General features: G+C 39.3%; 1 protein-coding gene across 1 annotated transcript in view; it reads left to right on the forward strand.

The window, feature by feature from the left end:
* The window catches only part of ADAMTS20 (ADAM metallopeptidase with thrombospondin type 1 motif 20), a 105,461-nt gene that overhangs the window by 27,421 nt on the left and 54,159 nt on the right, over positions 1-23,881 (forward strand). The window contains exons 4-12 of the mRNA XM_089524267.1: positions 4,182-4,435; positions 7,388-7,471; positions 10,432-10,556; positions 12,482-12,522; positions 12,777-12,882; positions 15,540-15,686; positions 16,695-16,836; positions 20,408-20,512; positions 22,946-23,091. Of these exons, the coding sequence (XP_089380393.1) occupies positions 4,182-4,435; positions 7,388-7,471; positions 10,432-10,556; positions 12,482-12,522; positions 12,777-12,882; positions 15,540-15,686; positions 16,695-16,836; positions 20,408-20,512; positions 22,946-23,091 (1,150 nt within the window). The remainder of the gene's footprint in view (positions 1-4,181; positions 4,436-7,387; positions 7,472-10,431; positions 10,557-12,481; positions 12,523-12,776; positions 12,883-15,539; positions 15,687-16,694; positions 16,837-20,407; positions 20,513-22,945; positions 23,092-23,881) is intronic.

Below are 23,881 nucleotides of genomic sequence, written 5' to 3' on the forward strand. Positions count from 1 at the left end.
GGTCATCTCAAAGTGTAAGTGTAGGTGTGGATACCCCAGAACCCTCTGTTTCTTGAATACCTAACTCTATGTACCTCTGGAGCCATGGCACTACAGGAGGAGTAAAGTGAAAAAATCTCATGTGCCAAGCATCTGTATCTTTTCTGTTCCATGGCATAGATGATTGTTCATGTCATCTTTTCCATGGTACCATGGCTCCAAGGACCCTCAAGCTTTGAGGAAAGAGTTGTGTCAGAGCCTGTAAAAGGTGATAAGAGGCTGCCTCCTCCTTTTCTAGCACAGTGGAAGAGTGTCATTGCTCTCACTTCCACCTCTTCCTCCTTGGTATGGGAAGGTCAGGAAGTGCTACCAGCTCTGCTGAATCATGTTGTGAAGAGGCAAGCACCTCTTCTTCCAGCATGACAGCATGAGGAGCTGGATGTATGCTTAAATATGTGGAAGAGATGTGTGTGTGTGTGTGTGTGGTCCCATGAACCCTCTGGGATGCAATACACCTCAAGTGGCAGGAGGGCTTGAGTAGCAACATGTATGAATGTAATGACGTGTTTAAACTAATATCCATGTTGAGTACTGAAGAGCCAGGGAAACTGTGAATCCCAAGTTTGTTTTTACAAATATTTTTATACCAATTAGAAGATCTTATCGCACAGGGATCCAGGAATGCTACTGGGACAGGATGAAAGGAGGCATGATGGGAACGGAACAGGATTATTACGCATTTTAGTGCATGCTGGAATGTCGCCAATGCCACTAGAAGTCCCCTGTTCAGAAGCGTTCCTGAAAATTGGACTCTGGGGAATGGTTTCGGAATGGAACAGGGACTTCTGGCGGTGTTGCTGGTGTTTCGGCATGCAGTAAAATGGGTAATAACCCAATTCCGTTTCCATCATGCCCCCTTTCATCCTGTCCCAATAGCGTTCCTGGAGCTCCTTGCGATAAGCTTAAAAGTCAGAATTCAGAGCAGTCTGTGAAGATTTTCACACAGCATTGTTATATCGTTCCTTTATCATCCCAAAGTGTAGTGGAATCGTCTTAACAGACAGACAATTCCAAAAGATTTTCACATGAGGCTGTTAGTGTTCTGAAATCATTGCTAAATTGTTCTTAAATCATTGCTGTGTCCAGTGTGTGAATGTAACTGTTTTGAAATCGTTTTGTAATCATTTATTGCTGAATTCTGATATATCAACGATTTAAGAACACTAACAGCCTCATGTGAAAATCTTTTGGAATCGTCTATCTGTTAAGACGATTCCACTACACTTTGGGATGATAAGGAACGATATAACGATGTCGTGTGAAAATCTTCTGTATCAGTAAAAAATAAAATGTACACAAATACACTCTGAATTTCAAAGAAAGGATGTCAGGTTTAACTAAATGGGGAGATGCTATCTTAAACTAGTATTTAGCTAGCATTTAATATACATCAAAAACTAAATAGATGGAACATATTGAAACTGTAATGAAAGATAGGTTTGGGGGAGGGGGGTTTCCGGCTATGTGGCCATGTTCTGGAAGAGTTTATGCCTGACATTTCACCAGCATCTGTGGCTGGCATCTTCAGAGAATGCTGGTATGGAAGTGAGTGGAATATATATACTGGGTGAAAATTGGTTGAGAGAAAGTGATTTACATGTTAATCTGTGTGCTGAGCAGACACCATAAGCATGTGGTTGTCATCTCTAGATAATAATATCAAAATCTGAATGTTTCTACATGGGCGAAGACTGTCTCCTAGGTAACTGGGTACCAAGTTGTTTAGGCCTTTATAAACTAACAATGGGTCCGAACAGACATGCCAAAATAAAGCTACTTCAAGTCACATTGGAGGTATGCTGTTTAAATGACACATGCTTCTTAAAAGGCCATAAGTTGCACCAAAGCCGCGCTCTGCGTGGCTTTGGCGTGGCTTCCGGCCTCTTAGGACACATGCATCACTTAAATAGCATACCTACAAAGTGACCTAAAGCAGCTTTATTTTGGCTTATCTGTTCAGGCCCAATAAAACTTTAAACCTTCCCCAGTACCAAACAGGCAGCCAGTAGGTGGTCCCACTTCGAGTCTAACTGAAGTTTTCTGCACCAGCTGCGGTTCCCAGACCTACCTTAAGGTAGCTTTGCAATAGTCCAGGTTTGAGGCTACCAGTATCTGGACTACAGGTAAGATATCCTTGTTCAAAAGTTGTTACAACTTTTGTACCTGCCAAAGTTGATAAATGGCACTTTAAGCAATGAAGTCATTTGCATATCCAGTGATGCAGATGGACTGAGGAGAGCCTCCAGCCTGAGAATTTTATCCTTCAGAAAGAGTTCAATCACATTTAGAATGGATAGCCTACCTATCTTCTAGACAAGGGAACCACTCACTCCCAAGGCTTCCATCCTGCTAAAATTCAGCACTAGTTAATTGGGCCTCATAGTCCACCACTGCATAAAGGCAGATATTAATGACTATTGCTGCCTCCATTGTCCAGAATTAGCTGGGGCTATTGGGAATTAGAAATCAGAAATATGCATCTGACTACATATTCTCCACCTCTTTTCTACAGAATGACAGACATAGATATATCTATGAGTACAGATTAGTTTGGTGGAATGATGGTGTGTTTTTGTTTTACATTTGTAATGTTTTTGTTCTCCTTGGGGCAGGACTGTAGTTGTCCTGGATAGTATTTTGAGAGAATTGTGCTAAGTTATTTTCTGTTTGTTCCTCTATTAGTAAAATGTTCATAGCAAAAACTGGCAGACCCTTGCTACATCTTGTAGCAGTGAATTCCATTTTGTCTATGCATTGAATTAACTGGTACTTTCCTTTACAGACTGAAGTTCAAAACACACTGTAGAAATAATCCATTTTGAGACTGCTTTAATTGCCCTGGCCCAGTGCCCTGGGAATTGTAGTTAGTTTTGGTTCCAGAGTTCTCTGACAGAGAAGACAAAATATCTCACAAAATCACAGTTCCCAGAATTCCCTCGCATTTGAGACAGGGCAGTTAAAATATTCTCAGACTGGATTATTCCTGCAGTGTGTTCTGGACCTGAAGCTCCTTTATTTCGAATTCTGAAATCCAAAATATTCCAAAAACCAAAACTTTTTTCATGGGTGGCTGAGACAGTGCTGTTTTTGCTTTCTGACAGTTCAGTGTACATAAACTTTGCATCATGCACAAAATTATTTAAAGTATTGTATAAAATTACCTTCAGGCTATGTGCATGAGGTGTATAAGAAACATAAATGTATGTTGTGTTTAGGTTTTGGTCTCATCTGCAAGATATCACATTATGTATGTATATGCAGCTACAGTTGTGCCAAAATAATACCACCACCACCCCCCCCAAAAAAAAAAAAAAAAAAAAACACACCCCAGAAATCCAAAACACTTCTGGTCCCAAGCATTTTGGACAAGTGAGACTCAACTTGTCTTCCAGCATTCAGGTTCAGTAGATGGCATGAACCTCTACAATTATGAGAGAGGGATAAAAACTTCTCCCAATCCACTTGGTCCATTGCATTCATAATGTTATACACCTTTGTCTTATGTCTCCTTGCTTGCTTTTCCTCTAAACAATTGTACAAATGTAACTTGTTCTGCTTACAAATTTAAGCAGGGTTGGACAGGTTCTTTTAGATCAGTGATTCCCAGACTTTGATCCCAAGATATTGGTCAGTTTCAGCTCCCAAAAGTTATGATTGTCATAAACAATGGTCAGGGATTCTGGGAGTTGTAATCCAGCTACATCTGAAGGTTGAAGTTTGGGAACAGATGCTCTAGATTAGCTAAGGTATGCAGGAAAGTTCTATCTTTTTCTTTAAAGCTCACCTGATTCCCAAACCACACAAAACAGCTGGGGACTGAGAACTGCATGTCTGTGTGCTCATGATTCACATGAATGTTGGCAGAAGAAAAGAGAACACCTGCTTGAGTTTGAAAGTAGGTTGCTATAAAGCAAGTAACTTTTTAAAAACTTCCCTTCAGGCTAAACCCTATGGATAGGAGAGATGGGTTATCATGGGTTGTTTCAGTCAGAGTATGAGCAACCACATGTGCATTCTTTAAGCCAAGTTTCTTGTAGTTTATACAATCCCTTAAACTCTGAGCTGGCTTCAAAAATATGTTTAGAATTATGGTGTCTTGTAAACTGTATGTGCACATGTTAATTTTTCATTTTATCTTTCAGAAGACCCAAAGAAAAGCACTTTACCATTTCCATATGAGAGCAGCTTAATGAAAACTATAAATATCCTTCAGGAGCATACAGTTGTAGAATATGCTTCTAAAAACCTGTCCATAGACAGAAGCAATCCACATTCCCGGAGGAAACGTTTCCTATCCTATCCAAGATATGTAGAGGTGATGGTTACAGCTGATGCTAAAATGGTTCAGCACCATGGACGGAACTTACAGCATTATGTACTAACATTAATGTCAATAGTAAGTAAACCTATGTTACAGTATATGTATTTCAGTATACACTTGACTTTCATGAAAGGATCCCTTTCAGTATAGAGTAACCAATTTCAATATAGAGGAATCAGATAGCTAAAAGAGCTATTCCTGGGTACCTTTCATTGTTTGAAATAATGTTGTTGTTTTTTACCACCCAGAGTGCAGCCTTCAAAATTATGGCGACAATCCAAATAAATGTAAAAGTATAAGACCACAGTACTTTACATTTGTTTGTTTGTATGTTTGTTTCCCCAAGTTGCAGCTTCCCATACTGCATTACTAGCTGTACTCAGAAGAAATGTTGCAGTACACCCCAGAGTCTAGGGAATTCCATTACTTCTTTTCCAAGCTGGGAGGAAAATGGCAGGGAGAAATCAGCCCAGTGTGCATCAAGGATCTAATGGCTTTTTCAAAGCAAGAGATATAGTGGACATGGTGCAAAGTAACTAGAGACTATAATATTGTGGTTCCAATAATGTTACAAATGTCCATTTTGAAAGATCTGTCAATTTTGACATCATGGCTAGAATTCAGTTAGATACATCTGCACATGTAAATTTTGTTTCAAATGTGGATATTCTTTTACAAGAACATCCTCCCTGTGCAGTGCCCAAATTCACCACCCCTAACTGAAGCCTCTTTGCATGGCCATTCTGTGCTTCATCGTGAGAAGGCATGATCAAAGAAGTGTCTTGTACCCAAATACCATGGCCAGATGCATAATGATAACATCAGTCTTAAGGTCTGCAGGGGTTACCCTTTCTAATCATCGTGTGTCTGGCTATCGGGAAGTAGCCAGACATTTCTTCAGTCTTCTTGCTTTGAAGCACTGAATGGCCATGCAGGCTGGAATTGGGCCTTTCCAGTCAGTTGGCTGGATGGATGGGTGAGTGATATGTCAACATGAGGGCATTTATACTATGCTGAGGGGATGGAGGCTATTGTTTGTAGACAGATTTAGACAGTACAGAGCTGTTGGTACATTGAACACCTAACTGCCATGGCTTCCATGCATTTATCCAAGCAACTACAATGCTAATATGCACAATGTTACATTAAATGTGTGCAATGTTAAACAAAAATAGAATTGTACATGCAAATACAGAAATTTAAAAAAACAGACATACTTAATTCATGAATATGTATAAGAAGAAATATCAACCCAGCATTTAATTTTATGGACATACAGATCAACCCAATATTTAATTTAATTTTCAACCAGACTAGTAATTATGTAAGAGGTACTAGGCAATAGTTGCTTGTACAGTACTAAATGTGCAGTGACTGATGCACTTAAAGCCAAATATATGCAAGGAACAATCAAACTAACCTTAGCAGAAAAAAGAAAAAAAGTAAGAGCAATGCTCAAAAATATTAAAAATAAAGATGAGGGCTCAGGGCTGATTTAGGCTTTGGAAATGATAGCATCTTTCCCCCCCGCTACATCATATGCCACCCTCTCCCCCCTCCCCCCATCCTTTTCAAGGTATTATTCACTGTGGGAAGCATCTAGCAGTTGATGTCATAGGAAAGCCTAAATATTTTCCCCAGGTTATCTAATAGATCCTTTTCTCTACTGTTAATGTATCCAAGTTGACCACTGATATCTTAAATGGAGGTCTTATTGATCCCACAACGAATATACTAATAGCACAAATATGACCCTTTTCATTGGGAGCACCCATCATTTGGAACTGTTCTCCCCAGAATATTAGAAAGGCAGAACAAGTGATCATTTTCAAATATGTGCTGGAAAACATGTAGGCCTTCTTTTCTTTTCTCAGTAATTATTTTTGCTGCTCTCATTTTGTACTGATTATTGAATATTTTGAACTGATTTTATTTGTATTATTTTCAACATTTCTATTTGATTTAATACTTTTTTAATATGTAGTTTTAAGTTGAACTACCTGGGGATTTTGAGTTGCCAACCATTATGCAGATAGGCTTAATAAATAATAAACTTATGTAAATTCATTGAATAAAGGAATAAATTAAACAGTAGTTCAGATACTGAGAGACAACATGGTGAAGTGGTTTCAGCATTGGACTATGTTTCTGGAGATCAGGGTTCTAATCCCTGCTCAGCCATGGCAACCCACTGGGTGGTCTTGGCCAAGTCATACTCTCAGCCTCAGAGGAAGAACAAATCTTGCTAAGAAACTCCCTTTACTGTCTCATGTTTGGGTTGCCACAAATCAGAAATAAATTATGAGGATGCCCAGAAGCTGCCCCAGGGCCATGCCGGGCCTGCTTAAGGTGACCCAAAACCGGCCCCAAAAGGAGCGAATTTTTTCCACTCATTGCTGCAGTCAATTTGGGACCATGTCAGGAGGCATCCACGGGGCCACAGCATTTGTTCACTGTGGCACCAGGGTGATCAGGTTGGGAACGGCTTCTGGCCGCTCCTTCCGGCCTGTCTATTTTGCCCCAGGGACCTTTGTGTTCACTGTGGCTTTCTGCTGGTAAAATATGCATATGTTCGCAGTCTGCATTGTGAAAATACATTTGTCTTAAATGTTAATAATCAAGTGGGCTGCAATATAGCCCACTCATTCATTATATCAGAATATGTGTGCCCACTAGATTTTAGGATTCCAACTACCATCATCCTTGGAGATGATGAAAACAGAAGTCCAGCAACATCTGTTATGCCACAAATAGCCCAACCTCATCCCCGAGAATTATTATTTAGAAGCAGTTTGTTGGATTCTGCAGCTGATCCAAGTCTCAGTAATTCTTAAGTAGTAAGAAGCAGTAATTATTGGAACAGTATTCATTCATATTATATTTTTCAATACAGCACTAGAACATTTTTTACGTAGAGGAATGCAAATATAAAATTTTGTGATTCAGGATAACATTGATTTTCTCTTTCTATAGAAAATAAAGACAACATATAATAGCATAATAATATGTTTGTTTTTGTTTATTCAGGTTGCAACAATCTACAAAGATGCAAGTATAGGAAATCAAATAAATATAATAATTGTAAAATTAATTGTAGTTCACAATGAACAGGTAAGGAAATTGAAATATTATTTTTAACACATAATTATGTTAATACTTCAGAAAATCAGTTCTAATTAATTGGTTATGGACTCATAAACATTCATCAATTGGTGTGTGTGCATGAATACTTTATACAGTCTTGGAGATCTTGGACCACCCTGAAGGCTGGATCTTCAGGCTGGCTCATGGTCTGACTTGGGGAATGTGGCTATACCCCTAAATGATGGAGTGATCACCACCTGTTTGGGTGTTGAATTCCTGTTGCTGGTTCAGAGGTTCATTTCCTATATCAGAAGGAGTTGCTCTGTTACAAGTAGACTTTTTTAAATTGATAATTGTGAATCCTTGAAATTGTACTTACTCTAACTCACTTTGGCCCTATACAAATGGGCCCTTTAGCACATCCTGACAATGTGCTAGGGTTGCCTTGGGGTGCCGTTTCCAGATGCCCCACAACCCTAGGACGTCACCAGGACATCACAGCTGTGCGGCGCCGTATACATGGCACGCACAGCTGTGATGTCACTGCTGCACACTGTCCAGATGGGCATGTGCGGCAGCGGCATGCTCGTGCCGCCACAGGCAGTTTGTGGCGGTGCTAAAAGGAGCCACTTTTCAGTGCTCCTTTTCTTTCTGCCTAGCCGCGCCACGCAATTTGGTTGCTGCCGCATGGTTGCAGGGACGTAGCCAAGGGGGGGGGGTTCTGGGGGTCCGGACCCCCCCCTTCCATTAGAAAAATGAATGGTGTGTGCTGCTGCGCTGCCGCACTCAAGCCCCATTATAATGGTGGCACTTAGTCTGGACCCCCCCTTCCTAAAATCCTAGCTACGTCCCTGGTGGTTACGCGGAAAAGAGAGGCGGCTCCCGGCCACCTCTTTCTGGCGGTCTGTATCCCGCCTTTAGGATCCAAAGCCACTATACAGAATCCAATCCTGCCTTGGATCCTGCACAGAGAGAAAGATGGGAAATAAATCAAATTAACAAATGAATAAATATACTTCTAATACAAAAGTAATGTTACAGCTATTTTTCAGAAGTATTTTGTACAAGTATTTGAGCACATAGTTTGGTTCAAATGTTTAGATATGTTCATACTGCTTGATGTGAATTTGGGATATGTTTGTACTGTCTGAAGTGATCATTTCAGTCAATAGTTAACATAATATTCCAGCCAAGTTCACAGAACCTGTTAACCAATTTTTGTGATCAGTTAATTGGACAGACTTTCCGGAGTCATAATTTAAACATTTTGAAAGGGGTACCTGTGTTAGCTTCTTGCTGCAAAAACATCAGAATCCTGTGGCACCTTAAAGATAAAGGCTAGAATCCTGTCAGTGAGACTTATGCTTATGTACACAAGTCATGTTTTGAAGCACAGATCCTTCTCTAGACATTGCATAATGAGATATCCAGCACCTTGTTACACAATTGTTCCCTGCCTCATGTGTGCATTGTCAGCAAGATTGCACTGGATATAGCAGTAGTGGCGAACCTATGGCACACGTGACAGAAGTGGCACTCAGAGCCCTCTCTGTGGGCACATGCACCATCATCCCAACACAGAGTTCACTAGAGTTTGTCACTAGAAATCCAAAGGGACGCGGCACTTTGCGGATAAACAAATGGGTTTTGGGTTGCAGTTTGGCACTCAGTCTCTAAAAGGTTCTCCATCACTGGGATATAGATATTTTCCCAAACCAAATGGCCATTGATTGGCTGTGGAGTGTGCTGGGAGAACTCCCTCATATCATGGCCCAGTTGGAAGCTGTTGTGTTTCCCTAGTGTAAATGTTACTAGATCTCCAGTGTAATTATGATTGTGAAGCTTAACTTTACTACCACATTCAAAGAGGATCTAAGCCTGAAGCCTAAAATCAAGTTACTAGTCCCAACTCAAATAGATCCATTTGTTCAGTGGGATTTACATAAGTGTTGTGATATTCAGTAAAGTCATTGGTTCTTCTCTATCTGATTCATTAGTGCATGAACTTTCATGGAATGTAGCTCACTTATCCAGGAATGCCATCCAGAATTTGAGGTGTATCCATACACACTCTCAATCTCTATGTATTATGTATGAGACACATAATATGTATGTGAAAAGAGAGTCAGCGTGACATAGTGGTTTGAGTGTTGGACTACAACTCTGGAAACCAAAGTTCGATTCCCAGCTCAGCTATGAAACCCACTGGGTGACCTTGGGCAAGTCACATGTTCTCAGCCTCAAGGGAAGGCAATGGGACACCTCTAAACAAATCTTGCCAATAAAAGTCCATGATATATTCACCTTAGGGTCACCATAACAACTTGAAGGCCCACAGTACAAACACATGTATGTGAAAGCCAGCATTATGTAGTGGTGTTGAACATAGGTCTTGTACCCTGGAGATCAAAGTTCAATTTCCTTGCTTATGGAAACCCAATGGGTGACCTTGTGTGATTTACACATTCTCAGCCCCAGAAAACCTTGTGATAGGTTTGCCTTGGGGTCACCATAAGCTGGAAATGACTTGAAAGCACACAACAACAAGTGTATGTACAGTGGAATCTCTGTATCCATGGGGCAGCTGTTCTGGAATCCTCCCCCTCCCCCATGGATACCAAAATCCACAGATGCTGAAGCCCATGTCGTCCCCTATGGCAGTGTGTGCATGCTACCAAACTGCAACTGGGGAGAATGCCAGCTGTCCCTAATGGCAGCACAGCCATGTGCACAGGCTGCCATTGGGGACAACATGGGCTTGCCATCTGTGGATGTCATAGCTATGGATGGCAAGTCCGTGGATACCGAGGTCCCACTGTACAATATATTATGTATGTTGATGTACTAAATATGGTAATCTTTTTATCTGAGGGTTCATAAAGACCGATGCCATTGGGATATAGTGTACAGAACAAGTTTTACTCTACTGTATATTATAAAATCAATTAATGTTTCTTCTCTGTTTTGCCTTGTTCACATATGTAAAGGAAGGACCAGCTATCAGTTTTAATGCAGCTACTACTCTTCGCAATTTCTGTTTATGGCAACAAACCCAAAACATTTTAGATGATAGTCATCCTTCTCACCATGACACTGCAGTTCTCATCACCAGGTATGAGATCATTCAACATAATTTCTCTTTGTTGTCTGATAACATTAGAATACAGAGAGACCACAGGGCCTCCATTAAGCTGTGAAAGGGAAGGGAGGGAACCACAAAGTTTTAAAACCTTCAGGAGCCCTGTGGGAGTGGTGAGGGAACTGCTGGACCTGTTCTTGGGTTTTCCCAGGATAGCAGCAGAAGGAGAAGCTCCTGCTTGGGAATGGGCTCAGTGGCTTCTTGGCTTCCCAGAGAGGCCCATTACTTTTCTTCCTTGCCCAGAACAAGTACTACACCAATCTTCCACTCTTCCATCTAACCAGCTCTTCCTGTGAGGTATTCCTGGAAGGAAGGAGGAAAGGTGTCCCTCTCCAGAGTCCCAGAGAATGGAGGGAAAAAGGATCACTAGGATCCCTGGTTTCAGATCCCTGTTTTTGTGCCACTGCAGGGCCTAATGTAGACAAATGTTCTGGTTCAGTCTATGTGGACCAGGGGAATACTCTGTTAGTTGATAGACTTGGTGGCATCCTTTGCTTGAGTGGATGAGATCAAGAGAATCATGGATCAGACTTTCACCCTGATCTCTAATGATGTGACTCATAATTGGAGTGTAGTTTTGGTTGAATTCCATGTAAAATTCCCTTGGATCCATGAGGTTCTGCACCTTGGATTGGTGTTTTTGCGCCATGTCTGTTCCAGAAATGTACTCAACACATTATTGCTGTGGTTGAGTTTATAGAGATTGGACCTTTGGAGGTCTTTAAACAAGAGACTGGGTGGCCATTTCTCATGAGTTCTCTAGTTGTGGATTCTTGCGGGGTAGGGGGGTTGGACTAGATTGTTCTTGAATGGTCATTTCCAACTCTAACATTCTATTATTCAAGCCTCATCATTAACCAGGGTTAATGTGGTCAGATATGTCAATTACTAAAGATAAAGAGGAATGAGGAAATTTATTGAGAACAGAGAGGATTTATTGAACGAATGCTTGATTTCATGATTTTCTTAACTCTAGATGATAAGCCAGCTATACAGTGGCCCACGGTATTAGTGAGGACCCATGCCACAGCCTCTATTGGAATGAAGAGTCATTGATGTAATGAAAATATATTTAAGATCACAGCTGAACAGCCTGGTTTTAAGTAGGGTAGTCACATGAAGAAGAGGACAGGGTTTATGTTCCTAGCAAGCCACAGCTACTGAAATTCTCTCTCCCTTACAACTGCTGATGGTCCTGGAACTCTGTCCTCCTTTTCATGTGGCCATCCTAATTTCAGTGTACTGTGTTAGCTGCAGATATAACTTTGCATTGTAGAAGGAAGATGACAATGTGCGGGAAATGGAGTAGAATTATGAATCTATGCCTTTCATGCCTTTTAAAAGCCTTGAAATTCTTAAGACCCCAAATGAGTTAATTAAAAAATTATAAAAGAATTGTAAGGTGGTACATGTTCAGAGAAGGGTAGCCAAGATGATCAAAGGTCTGGAAACCAAGCCTTATGAGGAAAGACTTAGGGAGCTGGATTTGTTTAGATTGTAGAAGCAAAGACTGAGAGGTGACATGACAACTGTCTTTAAATATCCGAAGAGATGTCATCTAGAAAATGGAGAAAGTTTGTTTTCTGCTGCTCCAGAGACCAACCAGTGGACTCATATTGCAAGACATTAGGAAGCAACTCTTTACTATAAGAACTGTTTTGTTGTAGAATAGACTGCCTCAAGGGGTGGAGGGATGGACCTGTTTCTTTGGAAGTTTCTTTGGGTTGAACTAGGTGGTCTTTTTGGCCCTGTCCAATTCTAAGATTTAGTTAGTTATGATTTTTTTACTATAGCAAATTATGTGCAAGTTGCCTGGGATTATTATTATTTTATTTTTTTTTTGCTGTTGTTTTTTTTAGAAAAGTAGCTCTTTAACTGAAGACTTTTGTTTCTTTAAGGGAAGATATCTGCAGAGCTAGAGAGAAATGTGACACCTTAGGTAAGTTAAAGTAACAAGACTATGATAGTATTAATATTGTATTTCAATTTTATATTGGGCTTTTAAAATCTAAATAAATAAATCAGGCAATTTATCTTGTTCTGTAAAAATTCGTGTACTGACCTTTTGGAGAAAAGCATTTAGCTACATTTTTATTATATATATCTGGGGAACATATGTATATGAGTATTTGTTTAGAGAACACTACTGATGTATAATATCTTCCACATTTAGATAAAAATTCAATTTTCTAGGTTTGGCTGAATTGGGCACAATGTGTGACCCATTGCGCAGCTGTTCTATTAGTGAAGAAAATGGATTAAGTGCTGCATTTACAATAGCTCATGAACTTGGACATGTGTAAGTATCTCTTTTCTACCAAATGAGTCTTTCAGTTGTCTTACATAAGGGCACAAAAGTAGCTTTTGCAGTGCAGATGTCTTCTTGATTAGAATAAAAGTATGAATTTGTAAGTGCTCTGTTTCCACAGTAACAGTGTGGAGTGCTCAGAGTGCAATATTGTTGTGAATACTTACAACAGCCTTGCTGAATATGTCAGTATTGCCACAAATGAATGAGATGCTGAGGCTGGCAGCGTAACTCTCGAGGTTCCAAATTTGTATTGTAACACCGTCTCTTGAACTATCCACTATATTAAATGCAGCTAAGGATTTTTTAAATTTTTACTCCAAAGTAAACCCGTGAAAAATTTGCTCTAAATGAACTTTTTTGCCTTTTTTTTCTTCATGGGATGTGGGCAAAATGACTGTGGAGAAGAAAGAGTTGATGTTTAAAGCCTCCTCCTGCACATGCTGATCTATCTGTAAATCAGTCTCTCATATGTTTACTTTAGAGTAATAAAGACAGTCTGAAATAAACATAATAGTAATAATAATACTTTATTCTTATATACCGCTATTCCTTTTTCAAGATCATAATGGTGTACACGTTAAAAGACAGTATAAAAACAGCAAAAAACAGCGTTAAAACATCAAATAACAATCTAAAAACAGATAATAAAACATCAACTCATAAGGGGGAAAGCTTGATGAAAAAGGAAAGTTTTTAGCATCCTCTTAAATCCATCAAGGGATGAGGCTGTGTGGAGCTCGTCGGGCAGGGTATTCCATAATCTGGGGGCTGAGATTGAAAATGCCCTCTGTGTTGCACTATAATGAGCACTTGGAATAGACAAAAGATAATTCCCACCCGACCTGAGAGTGCGGGGCGGATTGTACGGGGAGAGGCGGTCCTCCAAGTACCCTGGGCCCAAGCCATTTAGGGCTTTATAGGTAATAACCAACACCTTGTATTGCGCTCGGAAGCGAATGGGCAGCCAATGGATGTCTTTCAATACAGGTGTTATATGACTGGCCCTGGAGCATCCAGTGACCAGTCTAGCAGCCATGTTCTGCACCAATTGTACCTTCCGAGTTTGGTACAAGGGTTGCCCCATGTAGAGCGCGTTACAGAAGTCCAAACGAGAGGTTACCAGAGCATGTACCACGGTTTCAAGGTCAGCCCGGCCCAGGTAGGGACGCAGCTGGCGTATCAGCCGAAGCTGAAAACAGGTGCTCCTGACCGTTGCATCCACCTGAGATACATACGAGAGACTGATTTACACTTGGCACAGCATGTGCTGGAGGGGCCTTAAACATCAACTGTTTTTTCCCAATCATTCCACCCCACCCCTTGTGAAGATTTTTTAAAGAGTAATAAAGCAAGTACGGTTGTGGTGGCTCAGCAGGTAAGATGCTGATTCTGATGCTTGCAAGATCGGCAGGTTGGCATTTTGAGGCCCAAGTGTTGTGTGATGGAATGAGCTCCTGTCACTAGTCCCAGCTTCTGCCAACCTAGCAATTTGAAAGCATGTAAAAGTGCAAGTAGATAAATAGGTACCACTTTGGTGGGATGGTAACAATGTTCCATGAAGTCATGCTGGCTACATAATCATAGAGTTGTCTCTGACAATTCTGGCTCTTTGGCTTAGTAATGGAGATGAGCATTGCACTCCACAGTCAGACATGACAACCTTCTCAAAGAGGAAACCTCTACCTTTAATAAAGAAAGCAAACTTGCATGTTATTTATTTATTTATTCTCTGGCTTTTCCTCAGAGTTTTGGGACTCAAGGTGGCTTATAGAAATTAATACAGATAACAGTAAAAACAGTAATTATTGTTAAAATTTCATTAAAGTATCTGCAGAATTAAAAATCCATTAAAAACAGCATACTGCACTACTAAAATCACTTTCCATATACAAAGGTCATTTACAAGTATGTTGGAATGTTTTCACCTGTCTTCAGGAAGATAACATGGATCCTAGAAAAAATTCTAGATCTTAGAATAAATCATAACATTTGCATAGGAGTTTATCAATGGTTACTGGGCTAAAATCTGCTATTCATGTTCGTATAGAACAGTGCCAAACTTTAACATTTTAAATTAATTGAAATGGAAATCTACTAAAATACCTGAGTACCATATTCCAAAAGCATCAGTTCAGATTATAAATTAGCTAGATGGGTTCTATTCTAAATATTACCTTTGGGTAATGTGTCAGGAGCTGCATCCACACAGCAGAAATAATCCAGTTTGACACCACTTTAACTGCCAAAGTTCAGTGCTATAGAATCCTAAGAACTGTTTTTTGTGAGACATTTTGCCTTCTCAGTCAGAGAACTCAGGTGTCACAACAAACTACAATTCTAAAATTGAGCTATGGTGGTTAAAGCAGTATAAAGCTTTAGAGGTCTAAATACCCGAAAGGCACCAGATTATGTCTGATCTTGAAAGTAAAGCAGGGTTAGTACTTGGGTGGGAGACCACCAACAAATACCATGTGCTGCAGGCTATATTTCAGAGTAAGCAACTGGCAAACCTGCCCTGAGTATTTCTTGCCTAAGAAAAAAAAATATGAAATTCATATGGTAACCATAAACTGACAGGTGACATGAAGGCACACAAACAAAACAAAACATGCATAATTTTTCCTTGGATATTTTTTTCTGTGTAGGTTTAATATTCCACATGATGATAGCTTTAAATGTAAAGAAGTTGGAATTAAGCATCAATATCATGTAATGGCTCCAACTTTAAACTACCACTCCAGTCCATGGACTTGGTCAAAATGCAGCCAGAAATACATCACTGAGTTTCTAGAGTAAGTACATTTCAAGTTTATAAGCTTCTTAGATGACATATCTCTGATTTCAAAATCTTGTGATATGTTTTTTTAAAAAATAAACTGAAATTTCAAATAAACTAAAGTTTTAGCATTGCTGTATACACGGTAAAATAACCACAGTTTTAAAGTATGACATATGGTTTATGTCAAGTTTATTGCCTCAGATGCTGCTGCAAATAACCACACATAACAACAAGTTTGGAAGAAAGGCCACAACTTTATTAGCAAGCAATTGGTAAGGGTTGGCACCAAGCATGAGGTCAGGATCTGTGAAATCAAACAACCTCACGTTTGTCTGATTATCCAAAAACCTGGCACCCACCAGGCGCTTGGGATGACCTAGGGGCTAAGGAACACAACTTCACCGCAAAACATGCCATGCATTCACATATTCACTAAGCCCCTAGTCACTGGGAGGCGCTCCCGTGGCTATACGCCTGCCCTATTCACCCCCGGGTACCTACTGACTCCCAACCAGAGCTCCATAGCCCTGGTACCACACCGTGCAGATCCTGGCCTATGCTGCCACCCCAAGTTGTGACAAAAAAACCACAAAACAGCGGTGGGTGGGCGGGGGAAGCTGCTCCTGTCTTCCTCCCTTCCTAGCTTGGCTCTGCACCGTGAGAAGCCAAGTGCCGACTGGGGGACGGGGCCTGCAGCACGGCCTTATATAGGCCTAAGCCCTGCCCCCCATAACGTGTGCTGCGGAACTCCTCCTCCAAGGCAGCCCAACCAATGGGCTGCCCTGGAGGACCGGAAGCTCCGCACCACTGAGCCCAACTCCCAGAGCGTCACGGGGTGGAAGGTCTGCCCGGCTAGCGGGCGACCGTTTTTTATAAATTGAGAAAACTACAATTGGCTTCACTGATAGCTCTGTACGAAGAAAATTGTGTCAGATTAATACACATTCCCAGATTCATTCACAAAGTGTTGATATTCAAGGTACCTTATAAGAGGAATTCTGCTTGTTTAAATGTGTTTCAGTACTGGTTATGGAGAATGCCTTCTAGACATACCAAATGGAAGAATCTATGACTTTCAATCACAGTTGCCTGGTTCCCTGTATGATGTAAACGAACAGTGTGAGCTTATGTTCGGTCCTGGCTCACAAGTATGTCCGTATATGGTAAGTTACATAATATGAAACACATTTTAATATTGTTAACAGTTCCTAATAGTAATAAAATCTTCATCAAACTTCCAAACATGCCATAGTACCAATTCTTTATGTAACTGGTGAAATCTTTAGAAGTTGATGAAAACAGTTTTTCTTTTCTTATTTGACTTTTCTTTTCCCCATTGCCTTTCCTGATTAACTGTGTAGATACACCAAGAGTAATATTAGCTTTTCTTAGTACTGTATATACTCATGTACAGGTCTAGAAATTTTAGTCAAAATTTAATAAAAAAATTGACACCCCAAAACTGAGTCAACTTATCCATCTGATGAAAGGCAAGAGTCTAATCTGTCCTGGAAGCACTGTCCCAATACAGCCTTTAGGATAAGCACAAACATGCTTGCTGGCAAATAAAGTTTTTTGGCATTGTTTTCCTTTGCTTCATCCTTTAGATCCTTTCTTACATGCCCCTAGGTCATGTCAAAATCCATAATTTTGACCCCAAAACCTGCCTTCGACTTATATGTGAAGTCAGCTTACAGTTGAGTATATATGGTACTTGTTTATTCAGAATCTAAAGTTTAGATTACTCTCTTCTCCAGCCCAGAACAATGACAAGAAAGCAAAATTGGGTTTTCAAATGGGCTTAACTTTAAACCAAACTGTAGCAGTTAGCAAAGCTAATTTTCTGGCAATGCCCAGAATAATATCTTAAGTGCAATTTGAGATATTCTGTCTCAGCTAGACTCCCAGTATGATTGGCTAGCCCTTGATGGCAGCCACTTACCAGTTCCTCAGGGACATGTCCCCAGCAGTAGTCCTCTTGCCAGATGGCTGTGAGGCTTTCCCTAGGTCTAGGTGGACAAATCATCATGTGATGCCTCAGGAACTATGAATTTGCATACCAACTGTGGCTCATGCTGTGCTGACTAATTCTGACTAAAAGACCAATTAGCAAAATCCAAATGATATAACAGCACAGTGAATAAAAGGCCAATTAGCTATAACAACAACAACAAGTTTATTGATTAGTCAGCTGACCATATCAAGAAATATACAATACAAATTGCAAAATACAAAATCCGAGTAGCAGAATACATACCAAAATAAAACTTGGTCACATCTAAAAACTCATATAAAATTAGTCAAAAGTTAAAACCAATATTAGCTATATATATATAAAAAAGCAGATATAATAAAATAGGGTGCAAAATACATTGGACTAAAATAAGACAAACCACCTAAAACAGAGTAGAGGAAATCAGTAAGGGTATTAAAAAAAATACCTCATCTCCATAACACGAGACCCTGTTTTGTATGATAAATTGATCTCTTAAATGAGCAGCTTTTACAATAAATTTTGCAATACATTGCACTAGGTGTAAATTCTCTCCAGAAAGGAACTGGGACAATTTAACAGTGGGATCCCAGTTGGTCATGTTAACCAAAATTAGCTGAATTTAAAAGTGATATAACAATACTGCCAAATTCATAGTGATACAACTTGGTAAATTAACGTTAAAATAACATACTTCCTCTCAATGGCACAGCATGAAGTAAGGACAAAGGAGGCAATCTTCAGCTAATTTAGGAAGCCCTCTTAAAAATCCCTACTTTGTCCCAGAAATAGTGATTGGCTGAACCCATGGCAATATCAAAAAGTTGTGGAAGGGTAAGATGCTACAGAAAAAGAAAACCACTCTGGATATACAAGTTACTTGAGAACTTTCAGCTATCAGAATGACCACATGTATGACATTGCCTTGATTGAGCTTGCCTAAGATGGAAAAAATCAGCCAGTTGTCTCCAACTTTCCACAAGGGGAAGTAGTAGCAAAAGTACTCTGCTGTCTATTTGGAGTGGAAAAGTGGCACCGTAACTAGTGAATCATGGAACATAACAGGTAGACATAAATATTAACAAAATTTGCTAAGTATGATGCAAGGATAAACTAAACTAAAATGTGTTAATATTTATTTATGGGAAAGGGTTATGTCTCAAAAAAGATAAATTAAATGATCATCTTAACTTCTAAACTCAGTTTGTCAAAGTAATTTGTTCAAAACTATGTAGAAAGTTTCACATTTTTGCTTGAAATGAAATGTTTAAATTGTGCTTGACAAATTGCAACAACATTTCAAAGCCACAAAAATCTAATATAAAGTTGTCAAAATATCTTTCATGATTTTTTTTTTTTGCTTAATTACAATGACCTATGAGAAAGAAAGGTAATCAGATATACAGATCTTTCCTTCCTTCCAGTCTGGAATGAAAAGTTGCAAAAGTGCCTATAATAGTTCTCTCTGAATTTCTGGAGTGCTGAAAAACCAAAATGTTCTACTGTAATTTTTCTGGTGAATTCAAATGAGGTTCTTCAGACATGCTGTTTGCAGATTTTATGGATGAGTCTCCTACAAATGATTTTCATAGTCAGAGTACAAATACTCAGGGACAAACTACTTAAAGATTGTTTCAGCAATGAATGGTGTAAAAGTGTTTAAAAGGTGGTTTATGCCTTCAAAATATAGAAACCTTTCGTAATTACTGTTGGTACATATTTCAAGGCAAAAGTCACATTTTAAAAGTGCATGGATCATTCAAATATAATGGAGTATGGTAGCATTTTGATGCTAATGCTTAACTGTACAATATATATACAAAGAGATCTTGCAGCACCTTTGAGACTAACTGAAAGAAAAAAGCTAGTATTATAATCTTTCCTTGATTTTAACATACTTCCTCAGATGCAGAGATGTGGAGAGTCCAGAGATAGACTTATATAAGCCGATTGTGTGTGAGAATGTCAATGGCAATTCAAAACCTTGTAGCTTTAAGCAACATCCTTCCTCCTGACTTTGAGCTTTATCGCATTGGGCTTTAGGGCTGCTCTGAGAATGGCCTGGCAGGAAACTGAATGAGTGGGGGACGGATTTTACCACACACACCTGTCCCTCACTCGTTCCGTTCCCTCTCTCTTCCCTTCTCATTCCATTCCAGAGGGAAGGCTTTTTGAGAACTGTTCAGAACAGTTCTCAAAAATTTCCCCCTCTAGAACGGATTAAGAATGGAAGAGAGGGGGAACGGAACGAATGAGGGACAGGTGCGTGCGATAAAATCCGTTCCCCACTCGTTCCGCACTCATCCCTGCTCCTTCTGTTCTGTGCTCAGAACGGAACGGAAGGAGCCAAATGCGATAAAGTTCTTTGTCCCCAATGACCATAATTAAAACTGAACTTGCCACCTCATCTCCATACCCACAAGATTTTGAATTTACTTGATTATTCTCACACACAACCAGCTTATATAGGTCTATTTCTGTACTCTCCACTCCACCTCATGCACTTGAAGAAGTATATTCAAGTCTACGAAAGCTCATGCTACCAGCTTCTTTCTTTCAGTGAGTCTCCAAGGTACTACAAGATCCCTTTGCATACTGATTGCCTACATGATCCTGACTTTGAATCCTTCATCATGCCAAATCCCAACTTGGCCTATGCTTCAGTGTGTCGTCCTGCTTCTGTTTTTTGATGATAGATTAGTGTTATTTTTATAACAAAGAAAATCTTGTTTGTTTGGTAGAAACAATGCAAACGTTTATGGTGTACAAGTGCAGAAGGTATACATAAGGGTTGCCGTACACAGCACATGCCACTGGCTGATGGAACAGAATGCGGCCATGGAATGGTAAGCTCTCACCTTTACTTCCACCATTTTCTTCCATAGATTCTTACAGTGGCTTCCTGTTAACTCCTGAATCTAGCACAAATCTTTTGTTCTTGCTTTCAAAGCCCTCCATAGCTGATAATGCTTATCTCTCCATCTGTTATCCGTAATGCACCTTGTCAGTAATCTCAACACTCAGCCTTTGCAAGGTGCCTTATATCCTTAGAAATATAACACTGCTAAAAAAGCTCAGTCCACACCATGATCAAATACAGTGATTCTGTCCTCAAAATTATTCTCCCAAAATTATTACAGCATAGAGACCTTTCCATTTCATCCTTCCAATGTAACATTGTAAACTCATTCACCAACCATTAAAAATTGCTGAATAATTAGATGATGATTCAGTGGTAGTCAAGAATGAAATTTGCTATGTAAATATAGATGCAGTTTTCTTTCTCATATCTCTGTAGTTAACTGTTCTGTACACCCAGAAAAGACCCTCTCTCTAGCTTTGTTTCTCTTATCTGTGTGGTTCACTTTTCTGTTCACTCAGAAAGAATTTTCTCTCTTGTGCCCAAGTGGATTTTAGTGAACCTTAGTGGCAGGTTGTAGAGAAGAAATGTCATAGCTGATCTTAAAGTCCTGGGAAAGTTCATACAGGCTCACTCTCCTTGAAGCCAGAACAGCAGCTGGTTTACGACTGGAATTTACTGTGGGAAATGTATCTGCATAGTAGTTATTGTAGTTAACACTTCATAAAGATTTTTACTGTTAAGTACATCAAACAAACTTGTAATAAGAGTCCTTGCTTTAGAAATTACCATAGCAAACGTCAATAGTAAGACAGCCTCACTTATCAATGATGCTGTTAAAAAAGTGTTCTCTCTGTATTCTTTACTTGAACTTTTGAGCTCTTATTTGGATTCAGACTTACCATAAGATTACCATCTTTGCATGCATAATTTATTATACAACTAATAAAATAAATGTAATCCTCTCTCTGAAACACAGTCACTGTCTGAAAGGGGAGGGCATGAGAAGAACATCTGGGATAGGTCTGGTGCATAATTTTTCTACTATGACTTCATCTTATTTCTTCTCTATTGAATAAGCCATTAAATTCCAGATGTGAACATGGACTTATTCCAATTCTATAGAAGTAGTTGTCATGTAGGTGCTATATTTCTGGACATTCCAGAAACATCTTTTAAAGTAAATATGAGATGAACCTCTCTCTCTTTTTTTTAATGGTTACAAAATGTATTCTCAAGTGGCATGCCATAAAAGCTTTTATTAACTGAGAGAAATTATAAATAGCTCAAATATTAAATAGTCATTTGTTTAATCTTTGTTAGCAAATAGTGTCTATAAACATAATGATGATAAGCATCTGATAGTTTATTTACACTCCCTTTAAAAATATATCTTAGAACTATAAACATCTTACAGTTTATTTATACTTGCATTAAAATATATCCCAGAACTAGTGCATTAATTCTGGCATGACAGTATTTACATTTTCACACATAGTAATGGATATACTGTAACAACAGTTATTTAAAATTGCTATACCCACCAATGTACAAACTTGCATCAAATAATGGGACCAGTATGGTGTAGTGGTTACAGTGTTGCATTGGGAAAGATGCAGGGAACTATTGCATTTTTCATTGGAATAATAATAATAATAATAATAATAATAAAATTTATTTGTATCCCGCCCCTCTGAGAACAATCGGGCCAGCTAACAAAGTTAAAAATACAAAACATATAAAATCCCTGGTACTCTCCCCTCCTTAAAAAAGTATTAAATCCAATATGTTTATTTTGACTTTTGTTTTATACACAACATGGTTGCCCCACATTATTTTAATCATATAAGTGAAAAGATGGAGAAGTTACTACAGGTGAAAGCATAGAGATGTTGCGTGCATATTACTTCAGTGGCCACTGATGCCACAAAGCGTTTTTGTCATTTTTCACACATGCTTTATATGAAGAAATCCATTATATGTTCATACTTGTTTCACACAAACAAGTTTGTTGCACAGCCTTTATGTCACATATTGGAAACACTCCTAAATATTTTGCTTTCTGGTCATATGTTTTGGGCTGCTACCTGTTCAATTATGTAATATGTAAGTTAATACTCAAGGAAGACTTACAGCCAGAACTTCAGTTGTCCCAAATGAAAAATGCCAGGCGTAGATGCCTTTTGAATTGCTAAATGTCTTGGATAGTTACAAAAATGAAAACCTGGCCCACTAGGTGCTAAGCTTTTCCGTAGTTCAAATTTAATATCCTGAAAACAAAATTAAAAGCTATTTTCCTGATAATTCTGTAACAGTATTTAATGGTCTTTGACATAAATTCATATTCCTACTTTTAACTGTTAACTCTGTGCATACAGAATTCAATTTTAAGTTGTGGTTTTGTTTTTTATTGGGGCAGCATTGCCGCCATGGAATTTGTGTAAACAAAGAAATGGAAAAGCTTCCTGTGGATGGACAGTGGGGATCCTGGGGACCTTACAGTTCATGTACCAGAACTTGTGGAGGCGGTATCAAAAGTACAACCAGATTGTGTAATCGACCTGAGTATGTGTTTTTCTTTTATTTTAAATGTATGTGCAATTAGATTCTTTTCATTCCATTTAGCAGTTTGAAAGCAACAGTAAATTAGCAGAAGTAATTAGTTTTGCCATTCATTTTTCACACATCTGTATGTCACTGCATACAAACTACCTAGTCACTTGGGAACACTTTGTCCCAGCTAGGACTGGCGGGGTACAGACTGCCCAAAAAGGGTGGTCTGCCCACACCTTGTTTTGCTGCGTGAGGAAGCTGCAGTGGACAAACCGTGTGACTTCCTCATGCAGCAAAAAGAACCCGCAAATGCGGGTTATTTCTGTGGTGCCATAATGACACCACTGTGCCAATGGCACACTCGCAACATCATTATAAAATAATAATAAAATTTTCATTTCTATCCTGCTTTTTGCCAGGCAATCAAAGTGGTGTACAACAAGTTAAAATACATCCATATATAAATAGTGCCCCCCTTAAAACAAGATTAAACAGTATACTGTAAGATTAAAAACTACATATTAAAATCTAACTAATCCATTAAAATCCAATCCATTATGGGGGCGTGATGTGCGGACGCTAAGCATCCGTAATGTCAAAATGGTGGTACCCGTGTGTACAGGGCGCTGCCATTTTGATGCCCTCGTCACGTGCTAGGGTTGAGGCACGTGTGGACGGTGCGCCCTCAGCCAACCCCTAGCACATGGCGAGGATGCCCTATAGGCCCATCTGGACTGGGCCATTGCCAGACAAAAAGCAAGACAGTACTCTCTTAATGGCTGCACAGAAGATGGAATTTCAG

The sequence above is a fragment of the Sceloporus occidentalis genome, unplaced genomic scaffold (assembly GCF_023333645.1).
Source record: "Sceloporus occidentalis isolate IW3139 unplaced genomic scaffold, rSceOcc1.0.p SCAF_5, whole genome shotgun sequence".
NCBI lineage: Eukaryota > Metazoa > Chordata > Lepidosauria > Squamata > Phrynosomatidae > Sceloporus > Sceloporus occidentalis.